The sequence below is a fragment of the Eptatretus burgeri genome, chromosome 4 (assembly GCF_056783735.1).
Source record: "Eptatretus burgeri isolate ZD-2024b chromosome 4, Ebu_testis_v1, whole genome shotgun sequence".
NCBI lineage: Eukaryota > Metazoa > Chordata > Myxini > Myxiniformes > Myxinidae > Eptatretus > Eptatretus burgeri.
In genome coordinates, this window is record NC_140964.1 from 80,826,121 (window position 1) to 80,852,272 (window position 26,152).

Here is a 26,152-nt window from a genome sequence, read left to right on the forward strand (position 1 = left end):
ACACACACACACACACACACACACACACACAATGACACACACACACACACACACACACACAATGACACACACACACACACAATGACACACACACACACACACACACACACACCTCGAGTTATCTTCGGATAAACTCTTCTTCGTGAGTATCCTCCCCGCACAGAATGACCTTGTTATTCGGCCGATTCCTTACACTCCGTTCCAACGGTTCGTTACATCCTCGAGTACAAACAAACCAAATGCAGAACATCGATTCAGCATCGAGTGCCCAAAACTATCCGAGCCCCTCGGCCTACGCGATATGAGAAAACATCCATCCGTTAAAAACATGTCTCCGATCACGAATTGTCGTCTTTCGGGATTGTTTTTCAATCCACCCGAACACCTCGTGATTTTTCTGAAAAATAAGCGTTGAAAAGCTGTTCGGGTTAGAACACAAAATGAATCTCATCTCTCCTCACCCGCAAACAAATCGTGAGCAACGGCGGCCATGTTGAACCGCGCTGACTTGTAACAAGGGCTCTCATTGGCTCTCCTTCCGCCGGACATTCGTATAACGTGCGCGGATTGGTCACAATACAGAAGGCAGATAAATGTTGGATGAGACGTCGCTTCAAATCACGAACCGGCATTCGACCTGTTTCAATCGGTACATCATGATAACGTATTACGAAAGAACGTCGCGATGCAGCACGAGGACATATTCACCGTCAATACACCGCCTCAAAAACTGACGTCACTGCTCGTGGTAAAGCTCATTCGAAAACTCAGTGACGTATTTAAACACACAACACGATCCACATCGCATTGTCAATGCACACAACTACCCCCCCCCCCCACGAGTAAATATTACAATAGAACGATTTTGTTAATTAAAATGAAAATACCAAGAGAAAGGTAACTTTGTTTTCTTCGTTTTATATGTGAATATTAACGGTTATATTTGCAGAGCGGATCGTTCACCATTCCACAAGCATGGCCGTTCGCAGGGCTCTTCACTTCGTCGTGAAAGTGGGACATCGTGACCCGACGGTCTCCTTTTACCGGGACATCCTGGCCATGAAGGTAACAGCTGTTCGGGTTTCGTTTGTACGAGCAAATCGCTAACTTAACTGTTTAACGGGTCAAGCGAGCAGCACGGCCTTCAGTAACTAATCCTCGATAACGATTAACCGTTTAACGGGACGAGCGAGCAGCGCGGCCCTCACTAACTAATCCTCGATAACTATTAACCGTTTAACGGGTCGAGCGAGCAGCGCGGCCCTCACTAACTAATCCTCGATAACTATTAACCGTTTAACGGGTCGAGTGAGCAGCGCCGCCCTCACTAACTAATCCTCGATAACTATTAACCGTTTAATGGGACGAGCGAGCAGCACGGCCTTCACTAACTAATCCTCGATAACTATTTACCGTTTAACGGGTCGAGCGAGCAGCGCGACCCTCACTAACTAATCCTCGATAACTATTAACCGTTTAACGGGACGAGCGAGCAGCGCGGCCCTCACTAACTCATCCTCAATAACTAGGAACCGTTTAACGGGTCGAGCGAGCAGCGCGGCCCTCACTAAGTAATCCTCGATAACTATTAACTTTAACGGGTCGAGTGAGCAGCGCCGCCCTCACTAACTAATCCTCAATAACCATTAACCTTTTAATGGGACGAGCGAGCAGCGTGGCCCTCACTAACTAATCCTCAATAACTATTAACCGTTTAACGCGACGAGCGAGCAGCGTGGCCCTCACTAACTAATCCTCGATAACTATTAACCGTTTAACGGGACAAGCGAGCAGCGCGGCCCTCACTAACTTATCCTCGATAAACCAACCAAGTTATTCGTCCGATGTGCTGTGTGGACGAGTTCAGTCTCCTGTACAGAACCGTCTCTAACTTGCTGTGGAACTCCATCCATCCACGTGGTGGGAAAGAGAAGGACGTGCCGTTGTGTGCCGGTGTATTGGAACCAATTCGGACATTTATACATTGATGAGAAAGGTAGAGATCGCCATGTCAAAGCGAGTCTGTTAAAACGATAAAAAGCCATTTGCAAGAACATGAAATAACTGGAAGGACACTTGGTAGAGAGCATAGCTCCACACTTGGTAGAGGGCATACCTCCACACTTGGTAGAGAGCATAGCTCCACACTTGGTAGAGGGCATACCTCCACACTTGGTAGAGAGCATAGCTCCACACTTGGTAGAGGGCATACCTCCACACTTGGTAGAGAGCATAGCTCCACACTTGGTAGAGGGCATACCTCCACACTTGGTAGAGAGCAGACCTCCACACTTGGTAGAGAGCAGACCTCCACACTTGGTAGGGAGCAGACCTCCACACTTGGTAGGGAGCAGACCTCCACACTTGGTAGAGCGCATACCTCCACACTTGGTAGAGAGCATACCTCCACACTTGGTAGAGAGCATACCTCCACACTTGGTAGAGAGCATACCTCCACACTTGGTGGAACGTCAGGTCAGATTACATCTGTGACTTGTGACAGGTACCATGTAAACCTGTACTAACCTGTTCCATGGTCGGGTTGTCAGCAACTAAACCATCTCCCCCACCAAGTTTCTTGGAGAGGAGGGTGTATGATATGGACACCCATCAGGATGAAGAACAAAACCTGTCAAAGGGCGGAGGAGCTCCTTGTGAGCCAACGGCCATCCATATCTAGTGCCCAACTGTGTCTGCGGACGTCCTCCTGCAGTTGGGCTGCGATTTATTAGTAGGTTGGTGGTAGGATTTGCACTCCGGCCACTGTAAAACCCTTCACTCCGCAAAACAATCCAAAAGCATGAAAAAATCTGCAAACCCACTCCGTGGGAGTACCTCCTGTGCAGCTTCTCTTCGCAGGGCAGTTCACCGGATGACGGAATTGGGGCAAAGCCTTCGAGACCCCCAATCCTTGATGATTGGACGGAAATTGCGGAGTAACATTCTTGGGTCAGATTTCGGGAGAGTGTGGCGGGATGATGCTGAGGTGTCGTCCACCAGACGGCGATCTCCTTGGGTTAACCTAAAGCGGTCCCTTCGGGTGGGTGCCTGAAAGTCCTATCTGTAAGGGAGGTTGATCACCTGTCTCTTATCATCTGAGCTCAAGCGTTTGGACATCGGTATTGCAGCACTCTCTGAGGGTCGCAGACTGGATTCCAGCGAGATCATGGCGGGTGGTTACACCTACTATTGGTCTGGTCACTGAGATGGTTACCATGCCCAAGGAGTTGCTGTAACTGCGTCCAATAAGCTGACTCCAATGATAATTGAGGCGACATCAGTCAACGAGCGTATTATGAGATGAAGAATTCGACATTCCTTGGGTGTCATTTTCCTGATCTCTGAAAATACTCCGACTGAGGCGAGTGATCTCACCGTGAAGGACACATTCTACGCCACGCTCGAGTCTGTGGTTGATCAGTGCCCCAGGCAAGATACTCTTCTAGTCTTGGGGGATTTCAATGCATCGACTGGAACCGATAGGGATGGTTATGAGACGTGTGTTGGTCCCCATGGGTCAGGAATTATGAACCAAAATAGCACTAAGTTCCTTGACTTTGCAAGAAGTCATGGACTTAGGGTGGCCGGTTCATGGTTTCAGGCTCATCGCTGGACTTGCTATTCAAACGCTGGCGGTGTGGCAAAGGAGATTGACCATGTCCTCGTTGATGGTTGCTGGAGTATGAGCCAGAACTGCAGGGTCGACGGGAGTGCAGTTCCTCAATACTGACCACTGCTTGTTGTAGCAACTCTTAAGTTTCAGCTTCAATCAAGGAGAATGGTACCATCCCATCCGAGGCTGGATGTTGGCAAGCTCAAGGATGAGAGGGCAGCTGAGGAGTTTGCGAACAGGCTGAGTGGAGATTTGGGTGCGTTTGCAGGATCCTGAAGAGTTGTGGAGTGCATTCAAGACCACCGTCCTTGATGTTGCCGGTGGATGCCTTGGAGCTCACCGTAGGACGAAGAAGAATTTTGTCTCTCAAGGGACACTGGATACCATTGACCAGAGTCGCAGGGCCAGGCTGAATGGCAGAGCTGAGCTGTTCAGGGAGCTGAGGCGTAAAACTGCACGTGCACTAAGGGTGGACAAGGAGGCCTATGTGCGAGGAATCTGTGACGGGGTAGAGCATCAACTGTGGCCAAGTGATTGTTGTCCTGCTTACAGGGGAATTCGCGCATTACGTTCGTCCAAGCCCACCCATCGGTGTACTGTAGTTGGAGCAGAGGGCGGTGGGCTCTTGGCAGAGGAGTCCGAAGTAAAGGCCTGCTAGGCCGGTTACTTTGAGCGGCTGTACCAAGCTGATCCACCAGTTGTCGAGTTGGATGTCAGTGGTGTTACAATCCCTATTGCTGACCCTCTAATCAACTGTGGTCCACCTTCGTTTGTGGAAACACAGGCTGCGGTGAACCGGTTGAAATGGGGTAAAGCTCCAGGGATCTGTGGCATCCATGCCGAACTTCTCAAGGCTGGTGGAAATGCTGCACTCATGTCATTGCATACAGTTCTGTGCTCTGCCTGGAACACAGGCATCATCCAAACTGACTGGAAGAGGGGCCTTGTTATCCCTCTCTGGAAAGGGAAAGGTGATCGTCAAGACTGCAACAACTACCGAGGGGTGACGCTGCTCTCAGTGCCGGGCAAGGTCTTTGCTCGGATAATTAACCTCCGCCATCGAAGATGGATGGAGGTTACTGTTTTCACCCCTGTCTGTTTGTTTGTTTGTGAACAGTATGATGGAAAAACTCCTGGACGGATTTTGACGAAACTTGGTGGAGGGATTAGGTATGGTCCAAGGACCATGCAATTGGATTTTGGACTTGGTCCAAAAAAAAACCTTAGAAAATTTTGCAACTGTTTTCAAAAAAATTTCGATTTTATTTGAAAAATAATTGAATTTTTTTTTTTGCATTTCTACATGTTTTAAGTGATTTCCAACCCCCCCCCCCCCAAAAAAAAATTTGTTGGAGAAAAAAACCCCAGAAATTTTGCAACTTTTTTTTCAAATAAATTTTGATTTTATTTTTTCGGCATTTCCACATGCGCGTTGATCTCTTTTAGTTTATTCAATCATGTTTCAGTAGAGTCTGATCCCTTTTGACCTACAATGAATAGGATATCAGGTTCACTTAAGTGACCCAGCAGTATTGGCGGCGGAGGTTTTGCACTCTACCGAGTGCTCCCCCTCTAGTTCTTGATAGGGTTCGCCACCATCTGCTTGAGCACCAGCATCCAGAGCTGTCAAGCTTTACACCAAAGACGTCAATTGTTGACCGTATCCTTGCTCTTCGGGTCCTCACTGAACGCAGACTCTGTAAAGCATTTCATTCAGTGAATCGGGATGCCCTCTGGAGGAGTCTTGGTCTTCGTGGGGTGCCACCAAAACTGATCAATCTGATGTCTGAACTATGCTCTGGTACTGAGAGTGCTGTGAGATGTGGTGGTACCATCTCTCACTTATTTCCAGTTGTTACTGAAGTTCATCAGGGGTGTGTACTGGCCTCCACACTTTTCAGCACTTGTATGGACTGGCTTCTGGGGAGGATGTCGGAGTGATCAAGCTGTGGTGCATCATTTGGGAATGTCAAGATCTCGGACCTTGATTTCGCAGATGATGCAGTCATCTTTGTGGAGACTTTAGACATCCTTTTGGGGGCCCTCAAGGTGCTGAAAGAGGAGTCGGAGCCGCTGGGATTACTGGTTTCCTGGGTCAAAACTAAGATCCAGGCTTTCAATGACATATTGGATGCTGCTATCCTGTCTGTACCTGTTTGTGGTGAGGATGTTGAGGTCACGGAGAGATTCACTTACCTTGGCGGTGATATTCATGTCTCTGCTGGCTGCGAGTCAGAGGTCGACAGACGTCTGGGTCAGGCCTGGGGAGTCATGGATTCACTGGATCATGGGGTGTGGCGCTACCAGTACGTGTGCGGGAGGACGAAAGTCTGAGTCTTCAGGTCCTTGGTACTTTCAGTCTTGCTCAATGGATGTGAGACTTGGACTCTGACCAGGGATCTGAGACGGAGACTTAATTCCATTGGTACCAGGTCTCTTCGGAGAATCCTTGGCAATCACTGGTCGGACTTTGTGTCCAACGAGCGGTTGCTGTGACTCGAGTGAGATTTGTTACCTGCATAGTCCGTGAGCGTCAGCTGCAGCTATATGGACATGTAGCTCGTTTTCCTGACGCTGATCCTGCTCACCAGATTCTCTCAGCGAGGGAGCCTCGTGAGTGGAGGAGGCCAATGGGACGACGATGTTTCTGGTGGTTGCAGCAGGTTGATCATCATCTTAAGGAGATGGGGATGGGCCAGCCATGTGCCTGGGGGATGGCCAGAAGGAAGCTCCTAGAGTTGGCAACCTTTGTCGACCTTTGGCGGAAAGTGGACACAGTGACGCGCTGCTCTGGCACATGCTTCTATACCTGAGCATGGATGAGATCGGGCACTGATGTTAGGCGATTAGGTCTGACTTGCTGTTGGTGTTCCAATTCATCCGAAAGGTGTTTTATGGGGTTGTCAGGGTTCTGTGCAGGCCCGTCAATTTTTTTTTTTTTTTTTTTTTTTTTTTTTTTTTTTTTTTTTTTCCTCCACACCGATCTCAACAAACCATTTTTGTATAGATCTCACTTTGTTCATGGGGGATTGTCATGCTGAAACAGGCAAGGGCGTTCCCCAAACAGTTGCCACAAAGTTGGAAGTACAGAATCATCTCGAATGTCATTGTATGCTGTAGCATAAAGATTTCCCTTCACTGGAACTCAGGGGCCCAGTCCAAACCATGAAAAACAGCCCCAGACCATTATTCCTCTTCTACCAAACTTTACAGTTGGCACTATACATTAGAGCAGGTGGTGTTCTCCTGGCATCCGCCAAACCCAGATTCGTCCGTTGGACTGCCAGATGGTGAAGCGTGATTTATCACTCGCGAGAATGCGTTTCCACTGCTCCAGAATCCAATGGCGGTGAGCTCTACACTACTCCAGCCTACGCTTGGCATTGCGCATGGTGATCTTAGGCTTGTGTGTGGCTGCTCGGCCATGGATAGCCATTTCATGAAGCTCTCGACGAACAGTGCTTGTGCTGATGTTGCTTCCAGTCAGTTTGGAACTCGGTAGTGAGTGTTGCAACCAACGAATGAGGATTTTTCCACGCGACGCACTTCAGCACTTGGCGGTCCCATTCTGTGAGCTTGTGTGGCCTACCACTTCATGGCTGAACTGTTGTGGCTCCAAGACATTTCCACTTCACAATAACAGCACCTGCTGTTGACCAGAGCAGCTCTAGCAGGGCAGAAATTTGATGAACTGATTTTTTGGAAAGGTGGCATCCTATGACGGTGCCACGTTGAAAGTCAATGAGCTCTTCAGTACGGCCCATTCTACTGCCAATGTTTGTCTATCGAGATTGCATTGCTGTGTGCTTGATTTTATACACCTGTCAGCAATGGGTGTGGCTGAAATATCCGAATTAATTATAAGGGGTGAGCCAGATTATAAGGGTGTCCGCATACTTTTGGCCATATAGTGTGTATATAGTTTTTGGCCCTATCTCTCAATTTTAGAAATATGGCCAATGTTCACTTTTTGACCTCAAAAATAATTAGTGGCTGAATTCAGTCACCTGATATGAAATCGTGTTCAAATTTCAAGTTAATTGGAGAAAAATTTAGGATTTTAGAAATCCTTCCGAAGTTGCTGACCTTTGGCCTCTGTCGACCTTTTGGCCTATGTTGACCTCAAAAATAATTGGTGGTTGAATTCATTGAGCTCATTTCAAAATCCTGTTCAAATTTCAAGTCAATCAAATGAAAATTGGCAATTTCAGAAATTGCACTTAAGTTGTTGACCTGTGGCTGAGGTTGACTTCAAAAATAATTGATTGGTGGTTTAATTCATTGACCAAATGTGCAAATCCTCTTCAAATTTCAATTCAATCGGATGAAAATTGACGATTTAAAAAATTTCACCGATGCTGACTATTTCGGCCGAGGTTGACCTCACGTTGACCGTCGATCGGCCATTGCAGGGACAGTACCTGCGATCACTGAAAGTCTCAAAACAATCGGCTGAGCAGAGCGTTGGTGCTGCCGAAGCAGTCTCCTTGGCTATTGGGTACAATCCTGGACGGGTCGTCACTCCGACACAGGATAATTTAAAGCTGGTACCACTAGCAAGTTGGTCCTCATTTTGCCGACCTCAGAAGGATGACAGGCCAAGTTAACCCCACCTGGTATTAATTCAACATCTGAGCGGGATTTGAACTCAGGACCCCCAGGATCCGAAGCCCACCTCCCTAACCATTAAGCCAACACCAGGCATACAGCCAGACAGACAATAAACAAACACTATTCAAACCGATCAAAGCACTTGGCAAAAATATGTTTTTTCCAAGTCACAGACAGATAGGGGTGAAAACATAACCGCCGTCCGCGTTTGGTGGCGGAGGTAATAATGAGTTTCCTTACAAGGAACTTCAACACAGGAGGCCATCATACCCATCAAGCCTGTGCTTGGGTAAGTCTTCGGTATGACGGGTCAGATTCGAACTGCCGACCTCCCAAATTCAGAGCAGACACTCGAACGTACCACCTCGTCTGGTTTAAATTAGTGAGCTTCCACCGAAGTTGTTATCCCCACACCTTTTGAAAAAAAAAAACGGGCTGAGAGATATTGTAATCAGCTGTCTGTGTCTATCTGTCCGTCCATCATGCTATCTCCTAAGCGGTTGGGCAGACATTCACTAAAACGTGGTAGTTGTGATCACCATATGGAAAGAAGGTGAAAGCGCAGCATAATTTTTGGCCCCGCCCCTTGGGGTGAGGTCAAAAGGTCAAATACCCCCAAAAATGCAATTACGGCCACGTTTTTAAACATTTTATCATGAAACTTCATATATGAAGTCAACATTGAGGTTCACATGAAATACGTAACTCTTTTTGGATTTGACACCCCGTTCATGCCCCAGGGGGTGGGGAAAGGGGTTGGAGGGGTGGTGGGGTTGCTGCATTTGCTCAAGCGATAATTCATTCTTCATTAGATTGTACTGTACATGATGATAAGAGTCATGAATATATGTGAAGGGAGGCATATTCATAGTTGGTGTGAATTCACTTTCATCTCAGATCGTCCCCGATCCAAAACCATGATCTTCGAAGTTTGATCACTTCGTGAGATAAAACAATGCCATTGCTATGAATTTTATTGCAGATTCTCAGGCATGAAGAGTTTGAAGAAGGTTGCAAGGCTTCTTGTAATGGGTGAGTATTCCTCATTCCCCAGAGGAAAATAGCTCCATGCGAAGCTACACAGGTTCACATGTCGAGCAGCAGACTGCATGAGAATCGGGTGAAGAGTATCGGAGCAATAAAGATGTTAACTGAACTTTGACACGTACTAAGAGCCTATGTAACCACCGCTTTATATATATTTATATATATATATATATATATATATATATATTTATATATATATATATATATATATATATATACATACACCTTGCTTATCAGCGGGGTTCCTCTCGAGGATCACATGATAAGGCTAAAATTTCAAAGTGATGAACTTTTTAACAGTACTCTGTGCTTCTCACAACCTTCGTATTTTTGTAGCCCTTACGATGGAAAATGGAGCAAAACGATGGTGGGATATGGACCAGAAGACAACCATTTTGTTGTGGAACTCACTTATAATTATGGAATTGGAGGGTATCGCCTTGGTAATGATTTTTTGGTATGTAAAGTGTGTTCATCGTGACGTATTTACATCTTCCTTCAATTTACAGACTTTGATCAGCTTTGTTATGTATGTTGTGGTTTGCTTTTAAACTGCGATGTTGTACATACGGACCCATTGCACAAACCTTTCCCAGGGGATTACCATTCAGTCCAGCGAGGCAATATGTAAGGTCCGGCAACATGGTTGGCCTATTGTACAAGAGGCTGCAGGGGCCATTGTTGTGGAAGCACCAGGAGGATACAAGTTCCATCTGCTGGATAAACCTCAACCCAAGAATGGTAATCAAGGAGAAGCTTGACGTTGTATGCAATAAAATAATACATCGACACCATGGCTTCTGCGGTGATCCTGCATGGCCTTGTTGACCAACAGCAGATCCTGTTCAGAAAGTGACTCTGGGCGTTTCCAACCTTGAACGTGCACATCACTATTGGACCGAACTTTGTGGAATGAATTTGTATGGGCAAGAGAAAAGGTCCATCCTGCTCGGTTATACTGAAGATCAGGTATTTCTATATTGTCTAACATGGAGGTCATTGTGTGGGGTAAGAGAGGGTTGCACGGTTGGAGGGGTTCCTGTTCCTGATAGGATAGCTCAGAGATGGTATAATAGGTTTGTTACAATAGGGAGAGTCTCTTTAAATAAGGAAAACTATCACAGATGGCACTTTTCGTGGGAAATATTTTAAGGAACACATTTTAACACGTATAAGGTTTTAAGGAACACATATGATTAACATGAATGTAAATTTTTTGGGGGGGGGGGGTGTTGGGGGTGAATGCCACAGTCATGTTGTGGCATGGTTTTGATTTTCGAAGTTTTTTTTATTGCCAGAACGCCGTGTTATTTTCCAAAGAAAATCAATTGCTTCCCACTGGTGGGACACCAAGCATTTGGATCTAATTTCGTATTCGGAATTGAATACAAGTTGGGATGAACATGGTGCTTTTTCTAACCCGTTGCGACGTGTTGTTGCAGTGCAAACTGGAACTGCGAGATGTGAGTCAAGCTATCGATCACGGCACGGCCTTCGGAAGGATCGCATTCGCCTGCCCTCGAGTACAGGTAGGACATCCTTGGTTCGACTGAGGTTTTATTTAAATATATAGAAAAATGTATGATGAAATCATTTTCAGTATAACTTGGTGTAACAGCACAAGTAACAAAGCTTTAACCTGTTTCTTGCTCTGTAAAATGAATTGAGGTGCAATTACCACTTTTTGGTCTCTGTTAATGGTAGTAACACGGATTGGGTAAAGTCATTTCAGCGTTAACCAGCCACTTCCATACACCGGTCCTGTCATTATGAATAAATCACAATGATGTCACTCGTCTAGTTAGGGTTTTTTTAGTTTCTAGTTTCTTTTTTTTATGGTTTATTATCAATTTGACTTGCATAAGATGCCAAGTGTTGTGTTGTACATTCTGTGGAAACATCTGCTAGGGTACCCTGTGTACAAACAGATGTGAAAAGGCAGTGGGTGCAGTTTTTACGTCTGTAATGAACGAACTTCACAACCCCATCACCATCCTCCTTGAGCTGTGATATTGTAGCAGCCTTCAACAGAAATGTACCAAACAAGATAGTGCTGTTGCTGTCGTGGAAGTTGATCCATGGCCTCTCGTATGCTCTTCTCCAACCAACCAATCCGTAATACAGGCAAAGGTTAGCAGGGCCTGATCGATTCCCATGAATACATGCTTGGAGTAAAGTCTGCAATGATAAAAAAATATCCATACACACAATGCATGTTAATGAATTCCCATCGGTGTTTCCAGTTGTCCAAACCTCTGGTTAGCTTCTCTGGAATTGGAATTCCAGATAAGGTTTTGTCATTGTGCACTGTTCGTCTCCTATTTCGACTTCTCCGGCCAAACCCTTGGGCTGATCCGGCTGAAATTTGGCAGCAACGTTCCACTCCTGACTGGTAACGGGGATTGTAAAGCTCATTCCAGTCACGTGACTTTAAGTAGGTCAAAATGGCGAACTTTGTAAATTCCTTCAAAAATCTTCTTCTCCAGACCCACCAGTCAGAATGCTACGAAATGTTGGTTATAACATTCGGCCAGGGCCCAGATAAACTTCAGGGCCAGAGCTCTCATCTATGTCTCACGTTTTCCTAACCTCTACTTTTTGATCCTGACCATGTTCATCGGCAGGTTTTCCACAATAAGTAATACAGTACTACGAGCCTTTTATTGCCTTCATCTTCTCTGATCATTTCAGCTTTGCATGCCCTTCTAAAAATGTGGTCCCCAAAGCAGACCCAAGAGAGGCGAAGGTTGACGGGTAATTTGACCATTATCCGGTTCTAATGCAATTCCTGCTCACATCTCGAATGCTGTAATTTCGCAAGAGAAAGAATCATTATGATGATCATGTTGGCCAAGCTAACAATCAACAATGATGAACTTCTACAAACACTCTGCATATAAACACTCTGCAAACACTCTGCATTTGCTCTGCATAAAAAGGTACAAAAACATATCCCTGCAACGACAGACCAATCAGCCTTCGACCAATCATCAGCAAGGTTATGGAATCCATCATCGCTTCAGACACTAAATCCTTCCTCTTCTCCAATGGCTTGATTTCTGATAATTTGGTTTCAGACCAGGTCACTCTACCCTCGATATGCTGCTTCTGCACTCCAAACAATGGATGGAGGTCCTCAATGTCGGACATGAAATCAGAGCCATCTCCCGAGACATATCACGTGCTTTCAACACGGTTTCGCACCCTGCCCTGCTCACAAAACTCTCTTCCTATGGTATCCAAGGCCATCTCCACTCATGGCTCGCAGACTTCCTCTCCTGTCGCAGCCAACGTGTGACCCTAAATGGAGTTCTGTCATCCCCTCTTCCTGTCCAGGCTGGAGTTCCGCAAGATAGCGTTCTGGCCCCTGTTCTTTTTCTGGTTTTCATCAATGATCTCTCCGACTGGAAAATCCTCTTTATCTCGTTGCTGATGACTCCACCCTCTGCTGTACCATCCGTCATCCCTCAGACCAGAAAGCAGCAGCTTCTTCGCTCTCTACAGATCTCGATAAAATCACAAACTGGTCCAACACGTGGAACATGTCTTTTAATCCTGACAAATCTCACACTCTCAGTGTGTCTCTCCAAAAGGATCGTCTGGAACACCCCCCCCCCCCACCCCATCTACTTTCTCAACAATCGCCTTGAAGAAGTCCTTTCATTCAAGTTTCTGGGTCTCACTAACTGCCATGATCTTTCCTGGGAAAACCACGCATTTCCAACCTGGCCTCCAAAGCCAGTCACCGACTGGGCATCCTCCATCGTGCAAAGTCCTTCCTCAGCCCACCTGAGCTCCTGACCACATACAAAGCTTTCGTCTGCAGCCTGATGAAGGACTTCTCCCCTCTGGGCTGGTGCTCCTGCCTCTCACCTTTATCGGCTTCACGCTGTAGAAACCAAGGCATTTAGGATCATTGGTATCTCCCTCAGTGAGGCTGAGTCTTGGGGTCTCTCACTCTCTCACCGCAGGCAGGTTGGTGGTCTTTCTGTCTCCCACCATCACCTCTCCAGTCTCGCCCCCCTGCTCTTTTTCTGCAATATGTCCCCCCCCCCATATTTCTGCAGGGCGATCAAGGTCTGCCAACAACCCCCTTCTGGTAAAACTACCAAAATCACGAATCACTGCTCAACTTAACTCTTTCATTCCTCTTTTTCCCCACCTTTGGAATAAACTCCCTCACCCTCTTCAATCCCCTACTTCCCTCCAGGTCTTCAAAACAGCTGTTCACCACTGTCTCTTATTTTCCCCCATTCAAAACCACGATCTTTTCTACCCCCATTAATCCACCCCAAACCAACCTCCTTCAAATTCCCTGCCTTCCTTCCCAAAAGTTCCCTGTCATATAAGGTCCTGAAAGTCCCTGTCATGTCCATCTTGTGTACCCCGTGTTCCTCACCCCACCCCATCCCTCTCCCTTCCACAGATCTCCTAATGTCTCTGTTCCCCACTGTTTTGTCCTTCCCTCTCCCACCCCTCTTGTCTCCTGCACTCCTTGTAGTGCGTTGTGTGCTAGCTCTCATACGAGCCTCGACAATGGAAACAAAAAATTAAAAAAAACTCCACAGCTTTGCTGGCCAACACAGAAGCCAAGCTCTTCTCTTCTGTTGTTTCCGGTGTATTGATGAGTTGTGTTTTCTGATGTATTGATAAGTAGTTGTCAAATTAATGTTGTATTTATTGCCAGAGAAGAAATAGTACACTGTATATCGATTGGCCATTTACCTTTGCTTATTCAATTATTATCTCTTCTAGCTCCCAACCATCCAGGAGACAATGGAGAACCAACAGCAAACTGTGTTGACCCCTCTGTTGAGCCTTGACACGCCTGGCAAGGCAACAGTTGAGGTGGTCATTGTGGCAGATCCTGTAAGTACAAGGAAGTAGTATATGGCCAGAGCTGGTGTGGAAATGGTAGTTTTTTTAATGAAGTACAAAAATATAGCGGAATGTTACACCCACCCCCCACCCTCCCTGCTCCATCGTTCTTCCCTTTTTTATTCATGACATGCCAGCAGCTCTCTGATGCAATCCGGCATAACTGTTGCTCCCCTCAAAGCTCTCGTTGCTTTGGGGAAATAAAGCACACTCATCTCCACACCCTCAGACTCGGGCGTTCTCGTCCCTCCTGCCGTTCCTCCAAACAGCTGCCTCTCCTCTCGGGGGTAATTCTTGCTCTCTCGGCTTTCATGTCTCTTTCAGAGCAGCTATGACAGTCAACTGCCTCTCTGTGTCGTCTGCACTGCCAATTGACAACCGCGCGCGCGATAACCACCGATCTGGCCTCGTGCGGGCTGCATGAGCTCCCGTGGTGAGGCAATTGCTGACTTCCTGAATGCCGTTTCATCCCGACAATCACCTTCTGTGATGACGCTAATGGCTGGCTTTCTTGATGCAGATTCACCACACCTGCACATTCTCATGACTTGAGCTGCAAAGCTCCCGTATGCGCTTTGTAAAGACATGCAAGCAGAGTAAAATAACATTAAAAACACACAGCCAGGTGCTTGAATAGGGGAGGACAACAGTCGAATAAGAAAAAAGCAAACACCTCACTGTACATACGTAACGCATATCTAGGACACAATTAGTACTTCATGCCGATCGAAACAAATGCTAAGAAATATGTCTATCGTTCTACTAAACAGTTTTATTAACCCCTAAAGATAATTCCCACAACAATACATTTTAATTATTTTTCCCCAAATATATGTTGTTCGTCTTTCGGCTGCTCCCGTTAGGGGTCGTCACAGCGGATCATCCTTTATGATCCACATACTGATTTGGCACAGGTTTTACGCCGGATTCCCTTCCTGACGCAACCCTGGTCGCCTCTTACGACACAGGGATAAGGATTGGGTTTCACCATGATTCTGGGCTGCCCTACACCCTCTCATACCGTGGCCCAGCGCAGAGCTCCCGTCCTCAAGCGATCCTCCAACCCAAGCCTCCGAGTAGCCGGATTACAGGCGCACGCCACTTCGCCCGGTTTTTCCCCAAATATATCTCCTCTTTTAATTATATAATCAGTGATTTTGTATTTTGAGTTGCTGAAAACTTAAGTCTCATTATTATTTTTGTCTTCTACCCAACATTTTATCTAAATATTGTTCCAGCCGTCAGACCTATCACAGTGACCGGGTTCGAATCTGACGTGTCACGTCAAAGCGACCACAACAGTCGACCACTTCGAGACTTCCCTGCCAGATCTGCATCTGAAATGTCACGTTACCATGAAGATTTGGAGTCCCAAAGCAGTTCAGTGTTGTGCCAATAAGGCGTCACGTGACTGGACCTAATTTAGGCCAAGCAATCTAAGTCATGTGACGCAGTTGTTTAAGTTGTGTGGAGACTGTAACCAATTATTTCCCTTAACAGGTCTGTCAAACCACCAAATGAAGCAGCCACCACAGCCAGAATTCAGACCTTGTTTGTTTAATGAGCAGGAAAAGACGGCACGGGAAAGGAAACAAAAGAAGCGATACACAGTAATCGACAATAAAACAAGCATCTGAATCCACAACCGAACATGCGCACCCATGGTAGCAAACAAACGAACAGGATATCTTAATTGAATTATGAAATTCTCCTGACTTGGACCACACCACGACGGCATCATACCTGCCAACCCCGAAGGGCATCCAGCAGTTCATATGAGGCAAAGTCAAAAGCTGTCATCAAGCAGATGAAAAGCGAAGCTACTGACCTGGTTTCACCTTTCTTCGGGCTCATCAGGGCAACATATCGCTGTTCCATCCATTTGGTGACTTTTGAACACAGTGCTTCAGACAGCGCAAGAAGGACCGAAAGGATGCCGTGCTGCACGTCGAGGAAGGACCAAAAGGATGCCGCATGGCATGTCAAGGAAGGACCCAAGGGGGCTGCGTGAAAAGCAATGGTAACGTCGAAGCTCGATGCTGCACCTTGCCACCAGCCACGCTTCCAACGTTCAATGGCTTGGATCGGATCACAGGACCATCCAAGAGGAGAGCAAGCGGATCGAGAGACATGCAGCCATGGTGGAGAGCAAAATGGGGCTATAAACTCCCGGACCAGAGTCCAGAACAGTGTGCGTCTGGGAATGAAGAGGTCGAATGAGCTGGTGTCTGCATAATGAACGGAGGACTGGTGAACAAGCAAGAGTGAGCGAAGTTCAGTGTCAGGTAGACGGACCATTGGCGGAGAGTTCCTGGGCACGTCTTCCAGACATACTGACTTACGCAATCTTTCTGTTCTATCTCTGTTCTACCTCATCCCCTTTAGGCGCACGAGCATCAACGCAAAACGCCAACTGTCCTTTTCAGTGTTTACTGATTGTCGTACCTCATGCCATTTAATCCAACGCCACACACATTCACTCTTTCACCTCTCAAGACACTTTACATTACACCTTATTTTTCCCTCTCCCCACCATTATTTAGACCAACCTAAGCCGGCCGGCTTACGTGCGGGTGAGATAGAGGTCGCAAGCATGCCCCGTCTTCTTCTCTCCTCTCTCTCTGCCCCTCTTTCTCCTGGATTCCCAGAATTACTGTGGCGTCCGTTCGTATTTGTGACAAGTGATTGATGAGGGGCTTATATGCATAGTATAATGATTTCTCAATTGTGATACTGCTTGTACATACAAGCTCTTTGTTAATCATTATAAGCATTTTCCAAACTGTCTGGTTGTCAGCTTCTATTGATTAAGCATCGTGTGTAGTAACAGGGAGATCGTCCCCACCGTTCCGACATGGGTTGTCATAAGCCGGTGTGTCGACCTACTGTAACCCTCGGCCGTATTTTGATTGAGGTGACATGTCAGGAAGCTCAGTCTTTATTTGGGGTGATTTAATTTGCAAGGAAAGTAAAGTGGGATTTGGACGCTGGGTCCTACCTAAATTATGCATCTCAGATGACATCTGTGGTTACTCAGCAACTCATCGTGCTGCAGAGTCATCCGCAGTTCGTCTGCTTCAGGGTCGTCGGCCGGCAAGTGCATCCGAGCACTCTCCTTGCGATCCTTTCCGGAGACAAATCCGTTACAATAACTTCAAGTCTGGTGTCGTCATCCCGGCAATGATCAGAAACTTCAATGGTGAAAATAAAATTTTATTTCCATCAATTTTGTTTTGCACTTTTAAATTGCCTTTCCAGCTGAAAACCCATTATTAAAAACTCTGTTCTGTGCAATAACATGTGATACCAAACTTTAAATGTTGGTGTCTATTTCTATAATTTCAGCTGGAGAGGCCATGTCATCATTTAGTTTTGTCAAAGTCACATTACTTGGTGAGAGCAGGTGTCAGAGGCTTGCTGATTATGCATAAGAGGTGTGGTCTGGGTCATGTGATTACTTCAAATCATATGCCTTGTCGTTGTCGTTGGAATGAATCAATGGACTGAATGCCTTTTGCATGCATGTTTTTATTTCTCATTATTCATTCAAATTGGTTTGTGCTGTACATATTTATTTTGTTCTTGACCGTGCAGGATGGCCATGAGATTTGCTTTGTTGGGGATGAGAGCTTTCGACAGCTGTCTTACCCTGATCCCACTGCTGATCACATGCTCAATGAGGTATGACTTGTGTTTGGGAAACAATTTTAAAAGCTTCTTGTTACCCTTTCACCATGGAGGGGGAGGGGAGAGGGAGGATAGCAGGTCGTGCGACTGCACTTGAGAGTTGAACCATTAAATGCTGTTCTGTGGGAATTGTTTTAAGTAGGCCAAATATGTCCCTGTGACTCTGCCTTTGAGGTCGTTTCATTTAAGAGTGATTGGCCTTGGGCAAATGATGTTTGTGTTGATTTGTGAATTTTAATTTGAACATTTGCTTCGATAAATTGCTGTGATTTGCACGAGGTAGTGAGATTAGATGGAGTTCTTTTGCCAAACAACATACTGTTATGGCCACTGGTACAGAGTGTATTATGAGGGGGTTAATTCTCGTTTCTCCACCGAAGAACCGGACCTGGGGCCACCGCTCACAATTAATTGTGTGGTGCAGTGGGTTGCTTAACAACTACGAACGCTAATCAGTTAACCATGAGCTCCAGTGTCCACCGTCTAATTTACCGTTGAACTAGAGGTCACGTGGCCTCCTGACCGGGGAATGCGCCCTCGGCGATGCACCAATCTAATCTTGATTAGATCTTAAGTAGGGTGGCTGAGCGTTTACCGCTGGTGTACACTGACTATGCCGGGTTAATTAGTTTGGGAATTACCTCCCAGTCCATCTGGGTTCGGATAATGCTGGATCAATCGAAGGAAATGACAATCACGGACAGGTAGAAACGTCAATGAGGAATTTGTTATTAAGAAAAATAAACAAACTAAATAACTTTTTATTTCCTTGTGGTGTAAATGGATAAATTAAAGTCAATCAAAATAATCTCAAACAAGTATTTCAACAAGCAGTTATAGAGAAATGGACAAAGAGCAGATGCTTATCACTATGCCTTACTTAACAATTAAACACTAGACAAGGGTACCCAGCAGATCATTCAGGGGGAAAAGAAATCCGGTCTCGGCTTACCAAGGCAGAAGTCATCGTGCATCTAATGAAATAACCCAAAATGTGAGCGTGCCTTGGTCCACTGCCAGCGCCCTGCCTCGCCGTGCACCCAGCCGCAAACAGTCTCGAACACCAATCAATGTCACATCTTCACCCCCAGGAACCAGGGACGCCAAGAATCGGGCACGCCAAGAGCCAGCTTCCGAACAGAACCAGCAGGAATGGTCCAAATGTCACCAACCGTCAGGAGCTATGAGGAGCTGTAACCAACGGTCATGAGCTGTAAGGAACTGTCAGGAGCTATCACAAATTGTCAGGAGCTGTAAGGAACTGTCACCAACTGTCAGGAGCTGTAAGGAACCGTCAGGAACTGTCATCAACTGTCATGAAGGCGGACCTCCCATCCTTTTTATAGGCCACCAGTGTGGGCGAAACCTCAAGCAGACTTCAGCCAAATCCAGTTTGCCGATTGGCGCATCGCTGCACATGACCTCCAACCGTCAACCCCCACGATCATTCCTTCTCCACCATCGAATAAGAAGCAACTCCAAATTAACACAGGCCTGGCTCACGATGCCATGTTCGGCGCGCTGGACGAACGCCAGACAGCAGCCATTTGCCGGAATTACCGAGCAAAAACGTGAAGCGCTCACAAAACATCAACAGCAACCATCACTTCCCCGTTCAGCCCGACATGAGCAAGAGCCAGTCAGCATCCATAGAGCTGCCGAACGGGGCGTCAAACGTCGATGGAAAGTGATGGATGTCAAACGTCGATGAAAGAGGTGGATGTCCAACGTCATTGGGAAAAGGTGGATGCCGGAGGTAAATGATCCACAGCCATGCTTGACCGTCAGAATAACTGTACAGAAACAGCGTGTGGTGTGTTTCATAAAATGTTCTGTAAGTCCAAAGCGTAAATAAATCGTCTATTTCCAAGCCAATGTGTCTTGGTGGAAAGGGGTAAAATGAGTCTGTTGGCCTAACGGCTATCTCTCGCGTGCATGAACGGTGAATATCACTCATGCGGAAAATGAAAACCGGCATAAAATCATACGTCATGAACGTGTCGTAAAGAAAGAAAAGCAACCTATTCTTTGCCCTTCTCCAACACATCAAAGAGTTAGAATCCCACCAGACAAGGGGATGGGTCTATTTTGAACATGCATTTCTGGAAATAACTGTCTGAGGGCCTGGATGTTGTGTGCATTAGTCGGATCCGATTCTGAAATCCATAACAATACTGCATATCATCAAAGTCGCTATTTAAGGTACAGAATATAAACGGGCCTCTTACCCCTCCGTACGAAGCAGCACTCACTGGACTTTGTTTCTTTCTCACCTGAGAAGGTAGAGAAAGTTCTGTCCAGCTTCGAGCCTACATCGTTAATGGGCCCAGATGACATCAGTGCCAATGTTCTCAAATCCTGCTCTGCAGTTCTTGCTTCTCCTTTGTCTTCCCTAATCAGTCTGTCCTTTAGCCTTTAGCTGCTCTCATCTGTCTGGAATTCAGATAACATTTTTTGTCTCTTTGGTAACATTATGACGATGGCCTTTCATTCATTAATGACCTTCATTGATGACTTTATTAATTACATGAATAATGATTTCCTTCATGATTTTAATAATAATCCTTCATTAATGTCTAATGACTTTATTAAATACTTCATTAATGACCACTTGGTGGCCTCTCCTTCATTAAATCTACTCCTCCTTCATTGATGACAACAATTAGTCCCTCAGAATCCACTACTCCTTCATTAATGACCACAATTATTCCCTCAAAACTTACTAACTCATCATTAATGACCCCAATTATCGCCTTAGAATCCACCGCTTCATTAATGACCATAATTGTTTGCTTAAAATCCACTAATCTTTCATTAACGATCCCAATAACCTCAATTATTCCAGAAACATCTGCTAATCCTTAATTAACTACAATGGGCACTTTATAGAGAGCACACCTCCGCCAGGCTAAACAGTTTACGTTTTGTATCCCACTGATGGGTTGGATCTGGATCTGGATCTGGACTTGAACCAAAATCAAATTGGCTTGTTCTTGTCACATACACAACTCATCCACCTAGCTTTGTCACAACTCGTCCAACACGTTTTGAAATATCATGCTATATATCGTTTTGGGCCCATCTCTCAATGGTGAAGAACCACTTAAGACATTAAAAAAAAAATTCTCGTATCCCGCTCCGAATTTGGATCGTCACCAAAATCAAAACGATTCATTTTTGTCACACACCCATCCTGTTCACTAATTTTCGTCCGAATCCGTTCATAACTTTCAGATATCGTGTTGCATATCGTTTTTAGCCCCATCACTCAATGGTGAAGAATCACTTTAAAAATTCTTGGATCTGGATCCTGATCTTCCCCAAAATCGAATCAATTCTTTAAGGCAGCGATACAATAAAGGTTTTAAGGCAGCGATTCTTAACCAGGGGTAAATCTACCCCTCAGGGGTAAAAATAAATAAATAAATAAAAATCCCATGGTTGGGGGTAAATATAGCAAAACTGTATTTTCTCTTTTTTTCAATATTTTTACGTAAGTATTTATAAATTATTTTAAAATTAATTTTTTTATTTACTTTTCTTTTCTTTTTAGAATTTGGCAATGTCAAAGAAACCTACTTTCCTGTAGTCATACGTACAATATGGCTTTAACTTCACTGTTGTGAATGGTATGCAAAAATCTCCGTGTCTGATATACTCAAAAGTTATTGGAAACGGTTTATTGAAGCCTTCAATACCCATCGTATATTGAAAGGTTCAATATACAAACATCGTCTGAAGACTGCTCATCCTGCCCATGCAGCTGATGACCATGCTGCATCTGAGGTGAAGAGAACTCGGTTTTAGAGCTTCAGGAACACTGCCCAATCTTGGGTTCGTATCTGAGAAGAAACCTATGCTGGAAACTTCCTATCACATTGCACTGAGGATAGCAAAAGCAAAGAAACCCCACGATATTGCTGAGACGTTGATTAAACCTTGTGCCTTGGACGTGGTGGGACTTGTATGTGGGAAAGAGGCAAAGCAGAAGATCTGAGACATCCTCCTCTCTTACGACACTATTCACCTCCGCTTTGCCAAAATGTTTCAAGATACTAGTCATCAAGTTGTCGACCAGATTAAATTGAGTCCAGCAAAAATTTCCATGCAACTTGATGAATCGTGTGATGTTTCCAATTTTGCACTTCTTGTATTCGTCCGTTACATCCATGAAAAAGAGCTGAAGGAGGATTTTCTCTTCTGTGAGGCTCGCAAAAAGATCACAAAGGCAGTTGACATCACGCAGAAGGTCGACGACTTCTTTGAAAGGAACAATCTCACATGGGACGTCGTCGGTTCAATTTGTATCAATAGAGCCCCAGCCATGATGGGAGTTAGGTCAGGCTTCACTGCACTTGCAAAACAAATGGCACCCCATGTGATATCAACTCGTGTTCTTCGCAGACATGCTTTGGCTGCAAAACCCCTTCCTGAGAATCTGCAACTGGTTTTGCAGAAAGTTACTGAGGCTGTTAATTTCATTTGTGCCCGAGCATTGAATCACCGCTTGTTCAAAGCTTTCTGTGATGAGATTGGCTCTGAACACTCCATTCTCATGCTTCACACTGAAGTCAGGTGGCTTTCTTATGGACTTGCTGTCAACCGCGTGTTCAAGCTCCGTACTGAAATGGAACTTTTCCTTCGTGACCGGAATTCAAAGCTATGTGAGAACTTTGCTGACCCAGTGTTCATTGCTTCTTTAGGATACCTTTCAGATATGTTTGGGCTACTCAACCAACTCAACGAACAAATGCAGGGCAAATCAGTAATCATTGTTGAAGCAGGTGAAAAGTTGAAGGTATTCCAAACCAAGCTGGACTTGTGGGCACACGACAAGTTCGCTAAAGTAATTTTCCAAACTTTGATGAGATTATCGGCAAAGAACCTGGACTGTTACCTGAGATCATTGAGGACATCACTGCACATTTGAAAACCTCGAAAGATCACTTCACTGACTACTTTGCAACAGACATGATTTCTCCAGAGAGCTGGGTATTGAGACCGTTCACCACTGATCTGACTGAAATGAATGATGACAACTCAGCGAAAGAAGAGCTGATTGATCTTCAAAACTCTACTGGTCTGAAAGACGAATTTGAAAGAGTGGGAGTGGATTTTTGGACGAAACTGACAGATTCATTCCCACTTCTCACTCAGCGTGCCTTCCAAGTAGTCGTTCCTTTCGTCACCACGTATCTATGAGACCGGATTCTCAACCCTGGTAGCAATGAAGACAAAGGCCAGGAACTGCCTGAAAGCAGACGATGACAAGCGAGTAGCATCGTCATCAACAACTCCTCGATTAGGTAAACTGATTGAGGCGAAGCAGCAACAATGTTCCCACTGATACTCCTGTTGTTGGTGTTTTTGATACGGTGGTGGTGGTGATTGATCAAAAAGAGAAGAAAACAATACATTGCACTCGTATCACAGTGTATTATTGTACAATACTTGGATAATAAATGCTTTGCTTTTCTCTTTTTATTTTTTTCGTGCCAAAATTGCATTGGCCAGTCGATGAATTTAAATGGCTGGTCATGTTGAGCCTACGGGGTAAATTGCGGAAGAAAAGTTAAGAATCCGTTTTAAAGGTCGTGCGAAAAAAAAATTTGGGGAAGTTTACCGCCGTTGATGCAGCGTTTTTGACACCACCTTATTTAACACATTACAGTAGTTATCCGTGCCAGAGCCTGGTGTTGGCGCAGTGGTTAGGGCAGCGGCTTGGGATCCAAAAGGACCTGAGTTCAAGCCCCGTTGGGCCACTGAATTAATACACCAGGGGGTTGACTCAGCCTGTCATCCTTCCGAGGTCGGCAAAATGAGTACCAGTGTACTGGGCCGGTGTATACCCCGGTTAAAATAGGTGTACCATATCCCTGTGTCGTAAGAGGTGACCAGCGTTGCGTCAGGAAGGGCATCCGGCGTAAAACATGTGCCAAATCACAATGCGGATCATACGGATGATTCGCTGTGGCGACCCCTAAAGGGAGCAGCCAAAAGAAGAAGAAGAAGAAGAAAAAGAGTAGTTATCTGTGCCTATAGTTTGTGTCCTTTAAGCAAGTTTACTGTTTGGAATGATTTTAAATTTTGTTTCACTGCCAGACAGGCAGACACCTGCACAATCTAGAGCCAAAGTACTGCTAAACTACAGGTTCGTTTTCCGATTTGTGTTCAAAGCATAACGTTCACTGAAATCAAGTTGTTCCTCAATCATAAACAGATGTTTGTAGACAAGACAGACAAACAAAGTGAACCAATTGTTTAACCTTGCTTTTCACTTCACGTGTCTGGGGTAATGACCCAATTATTCCCTTCGAATCTACTACTCCATCTTTCATGACCTCAGTTGTTTCCACGTACTTGTGAGGTCTGTCGGGGAACGGTTTTGGCCGAAGTCTTTTCACGAACTGGCTCGCCAGGCCTGTTGTTCAACTGAAGGTGATTTACATAGGAATTTGTAATTTGTTCATGCTGCCGGTGGTAACTTGCCTACTCTTCACGTAAGACACCATTGGATCTTTAACATCTACCAACTAATACTCGCAGACTGTGCTTTTAGATGTAAAAGAACAAATACGAGACACCTGCATGGCTCAACATTAACTGCTATCTGACTGTCCAGGCAATTTTGGCCGTCGGACAAGTGAAAACCTCAATAACTTATAAGAAAGACAGGTCAGTTTTATCACTCACAAGTTTGACAGAACCTGACATATCTTAACCTCGAACGTAGTTGTTCTTTTCATTTAAAGCCACAGTGATTACCAGTGACTAAACGGATCTTTCTAGACCTTACCTAAGGATGGAAAAGTGGAAAATGAAAAAGTAATCTCACACACTTTTAAAAAGTAAAATTAAAAACAGCATTATAAAATCCACGCGTTGTATCAAAATGCTTCCAAACAGCCTCGGTTCATCTCATCATGGTGTGGGCAGGAACCATGCACAGTATTATGTGATTGCATTTTTATTAGCTTGATGTAAATCAACGTTTTCTGTTTTGTGAAAAGATCACATATTTGAAGGTAGAAATCCACTAACTGGGAGAAACCTGACTTGCCTGCTTTATGAGTTTAAATTTGGAAAGTGGGACTTTGGTGTCGGTAAGTACTGTTGGCTACCTTGACTTGTTCAGGTGTTTACCAAAGGACATGAGGCTTTTGGCAAGACTTGGTAATACCAAATGACTCGATTCAAATCCTTTCCTGTAATTCACAGGCGATGGAGGCTGACAAAAGTGACGAGTGGTTTTTGCAGACAGGTAAACAAAAGCAACAGGTGTGAAACGACGCAGAAAACTGAAAAACCTCCGCCTCGGCTTGCATTTTCAGGATCACGTCACCAAACCATTTCCTTTGTATGTGAATATGCTTTTGTGCTTTGTGGCTTCTCTACATTAAACATCACAGAGCTTCTGAAACCGAACGATTTGCAGTTTAATTTTCACGGTTCGATTTGTTTAAATTGTGTTGGGGTCCATCTATTTAATTACGTATTCATATAGGAGAAGGAGGAGATCATTCTAGAAATCTGAAAGGAAAATAAGGTGGAATGATGGGAAAGTGAGAGGGTTAGTGGTATGGGGAGAAGGATGGGAGGAGATATGGGTAAATGGAGTTGAATGAGTCCAAAAATGGTACCATTGTGCTTATGTATAAATATATGACATGGATATCATTAAGTGTTTCTCAAACAATAACGAGTTACACAATTTGATGTCGGTTCTGATGCGAATAAGCAGATTCTGAGCAATGCAGCAAAACACTGAGCCGGTTTAAAATGGATGCAGAACCTTCAGACTTTAGACACTTTGACACAACGTCTGAAAGAAGTTTCTAACTTTCTTCCTGTGTGTAAACTATCAGGTTGGCTTGTATAAAAATTTGGGATATTTTAAATTACCCAGTGGTGGGCAGATGAACCGTCTGTCGGTGTTGGTTCATTTGCTCCACGATGCATGGGACATCTCCAGGATGCGTCAGTCGCATTGCCCCCTATATGTATTACATATGTACTGTATATGTCATATATGGAAGTGGCAAGGAGATGTTCAAGATCCGGGGAAGTACAGTGGCATTACGCTCCTTAGTCATGTCACAAAAGTGCTGGAGAGGATTCTGGACAGGAGGATAAGGAAGAGTGTGGAAATGGAAATCGGAGAACAGCAGCAGGGGTTTAAAAAGGGTAGGAGGAGGATGATGGATGAGATGTTCATGCTGAGACAGCTGGTGGAGAAGAGGTTGGAGGTGCAAGGTGAAATGGCATTGGGATTTGTGGATCTGGAGAAGGCCTACAACACTGTCCCAAGAGAGATGG

General features: G+C 45.1%; 2 protein-coding genes across 3 annotated transcripts in view; one reads left to right on the forward strand and one right to left on the reverse strand.

Moving 5' to 3' along the window:
- The window catches only part of GEMIN4 (gem nuclear organelle associated protein 4), a 27,068-nt gene extending 26,498 nt beyond the window's left edge, over positions 1–570 (reverse strand). Inside the window, exon 1 of the mRNA XM_085878945.1 lies at positions 462–570. The gene's annotated coding sequence lies outside the window, so the exon portion shown is untranslated. The remainder of the gene's footprint in view (positions 1–461) is intronic.
- A 379-nt stretch (positions 571–949) lies between these two features.
- Positions 950–25,256, forward strand: GLOD4 (glyoxalase domain containing 4). 2 transcript variants are annotated; one of them, XM_085878948.1, is made up of 9 exons: positions 950–1,065; positions 9,207–9,256; positions 9,608–9,728; positions 9,868–10,012; positions 10,107–10,240; positions 10,714–10,800; positions 14,027–14,140; positions 17,744–17,830; positions 25,055–25,256. In XM_085878948.1, exons 1-9 carry the CDS (start codon positions 976–978, stop codon positions 25,118–25,120), a joined length of 894 nt encoding a protein of 297 aa, XP_085735074.1. In that variant the 5' UTR covers positions 950–975; the 3' UTR covers positions 25,121–25,256. The 2 variants fall into 2 exon arrangements, with proteins under 2 accessions (XP_085735074.1, XP_085735075.1); XM_085878949.1 differs by having other exon boundaries at positions 10,110–10,240.
- Positions 25,257–26,152: the final 896 nt, after the last annotated feature.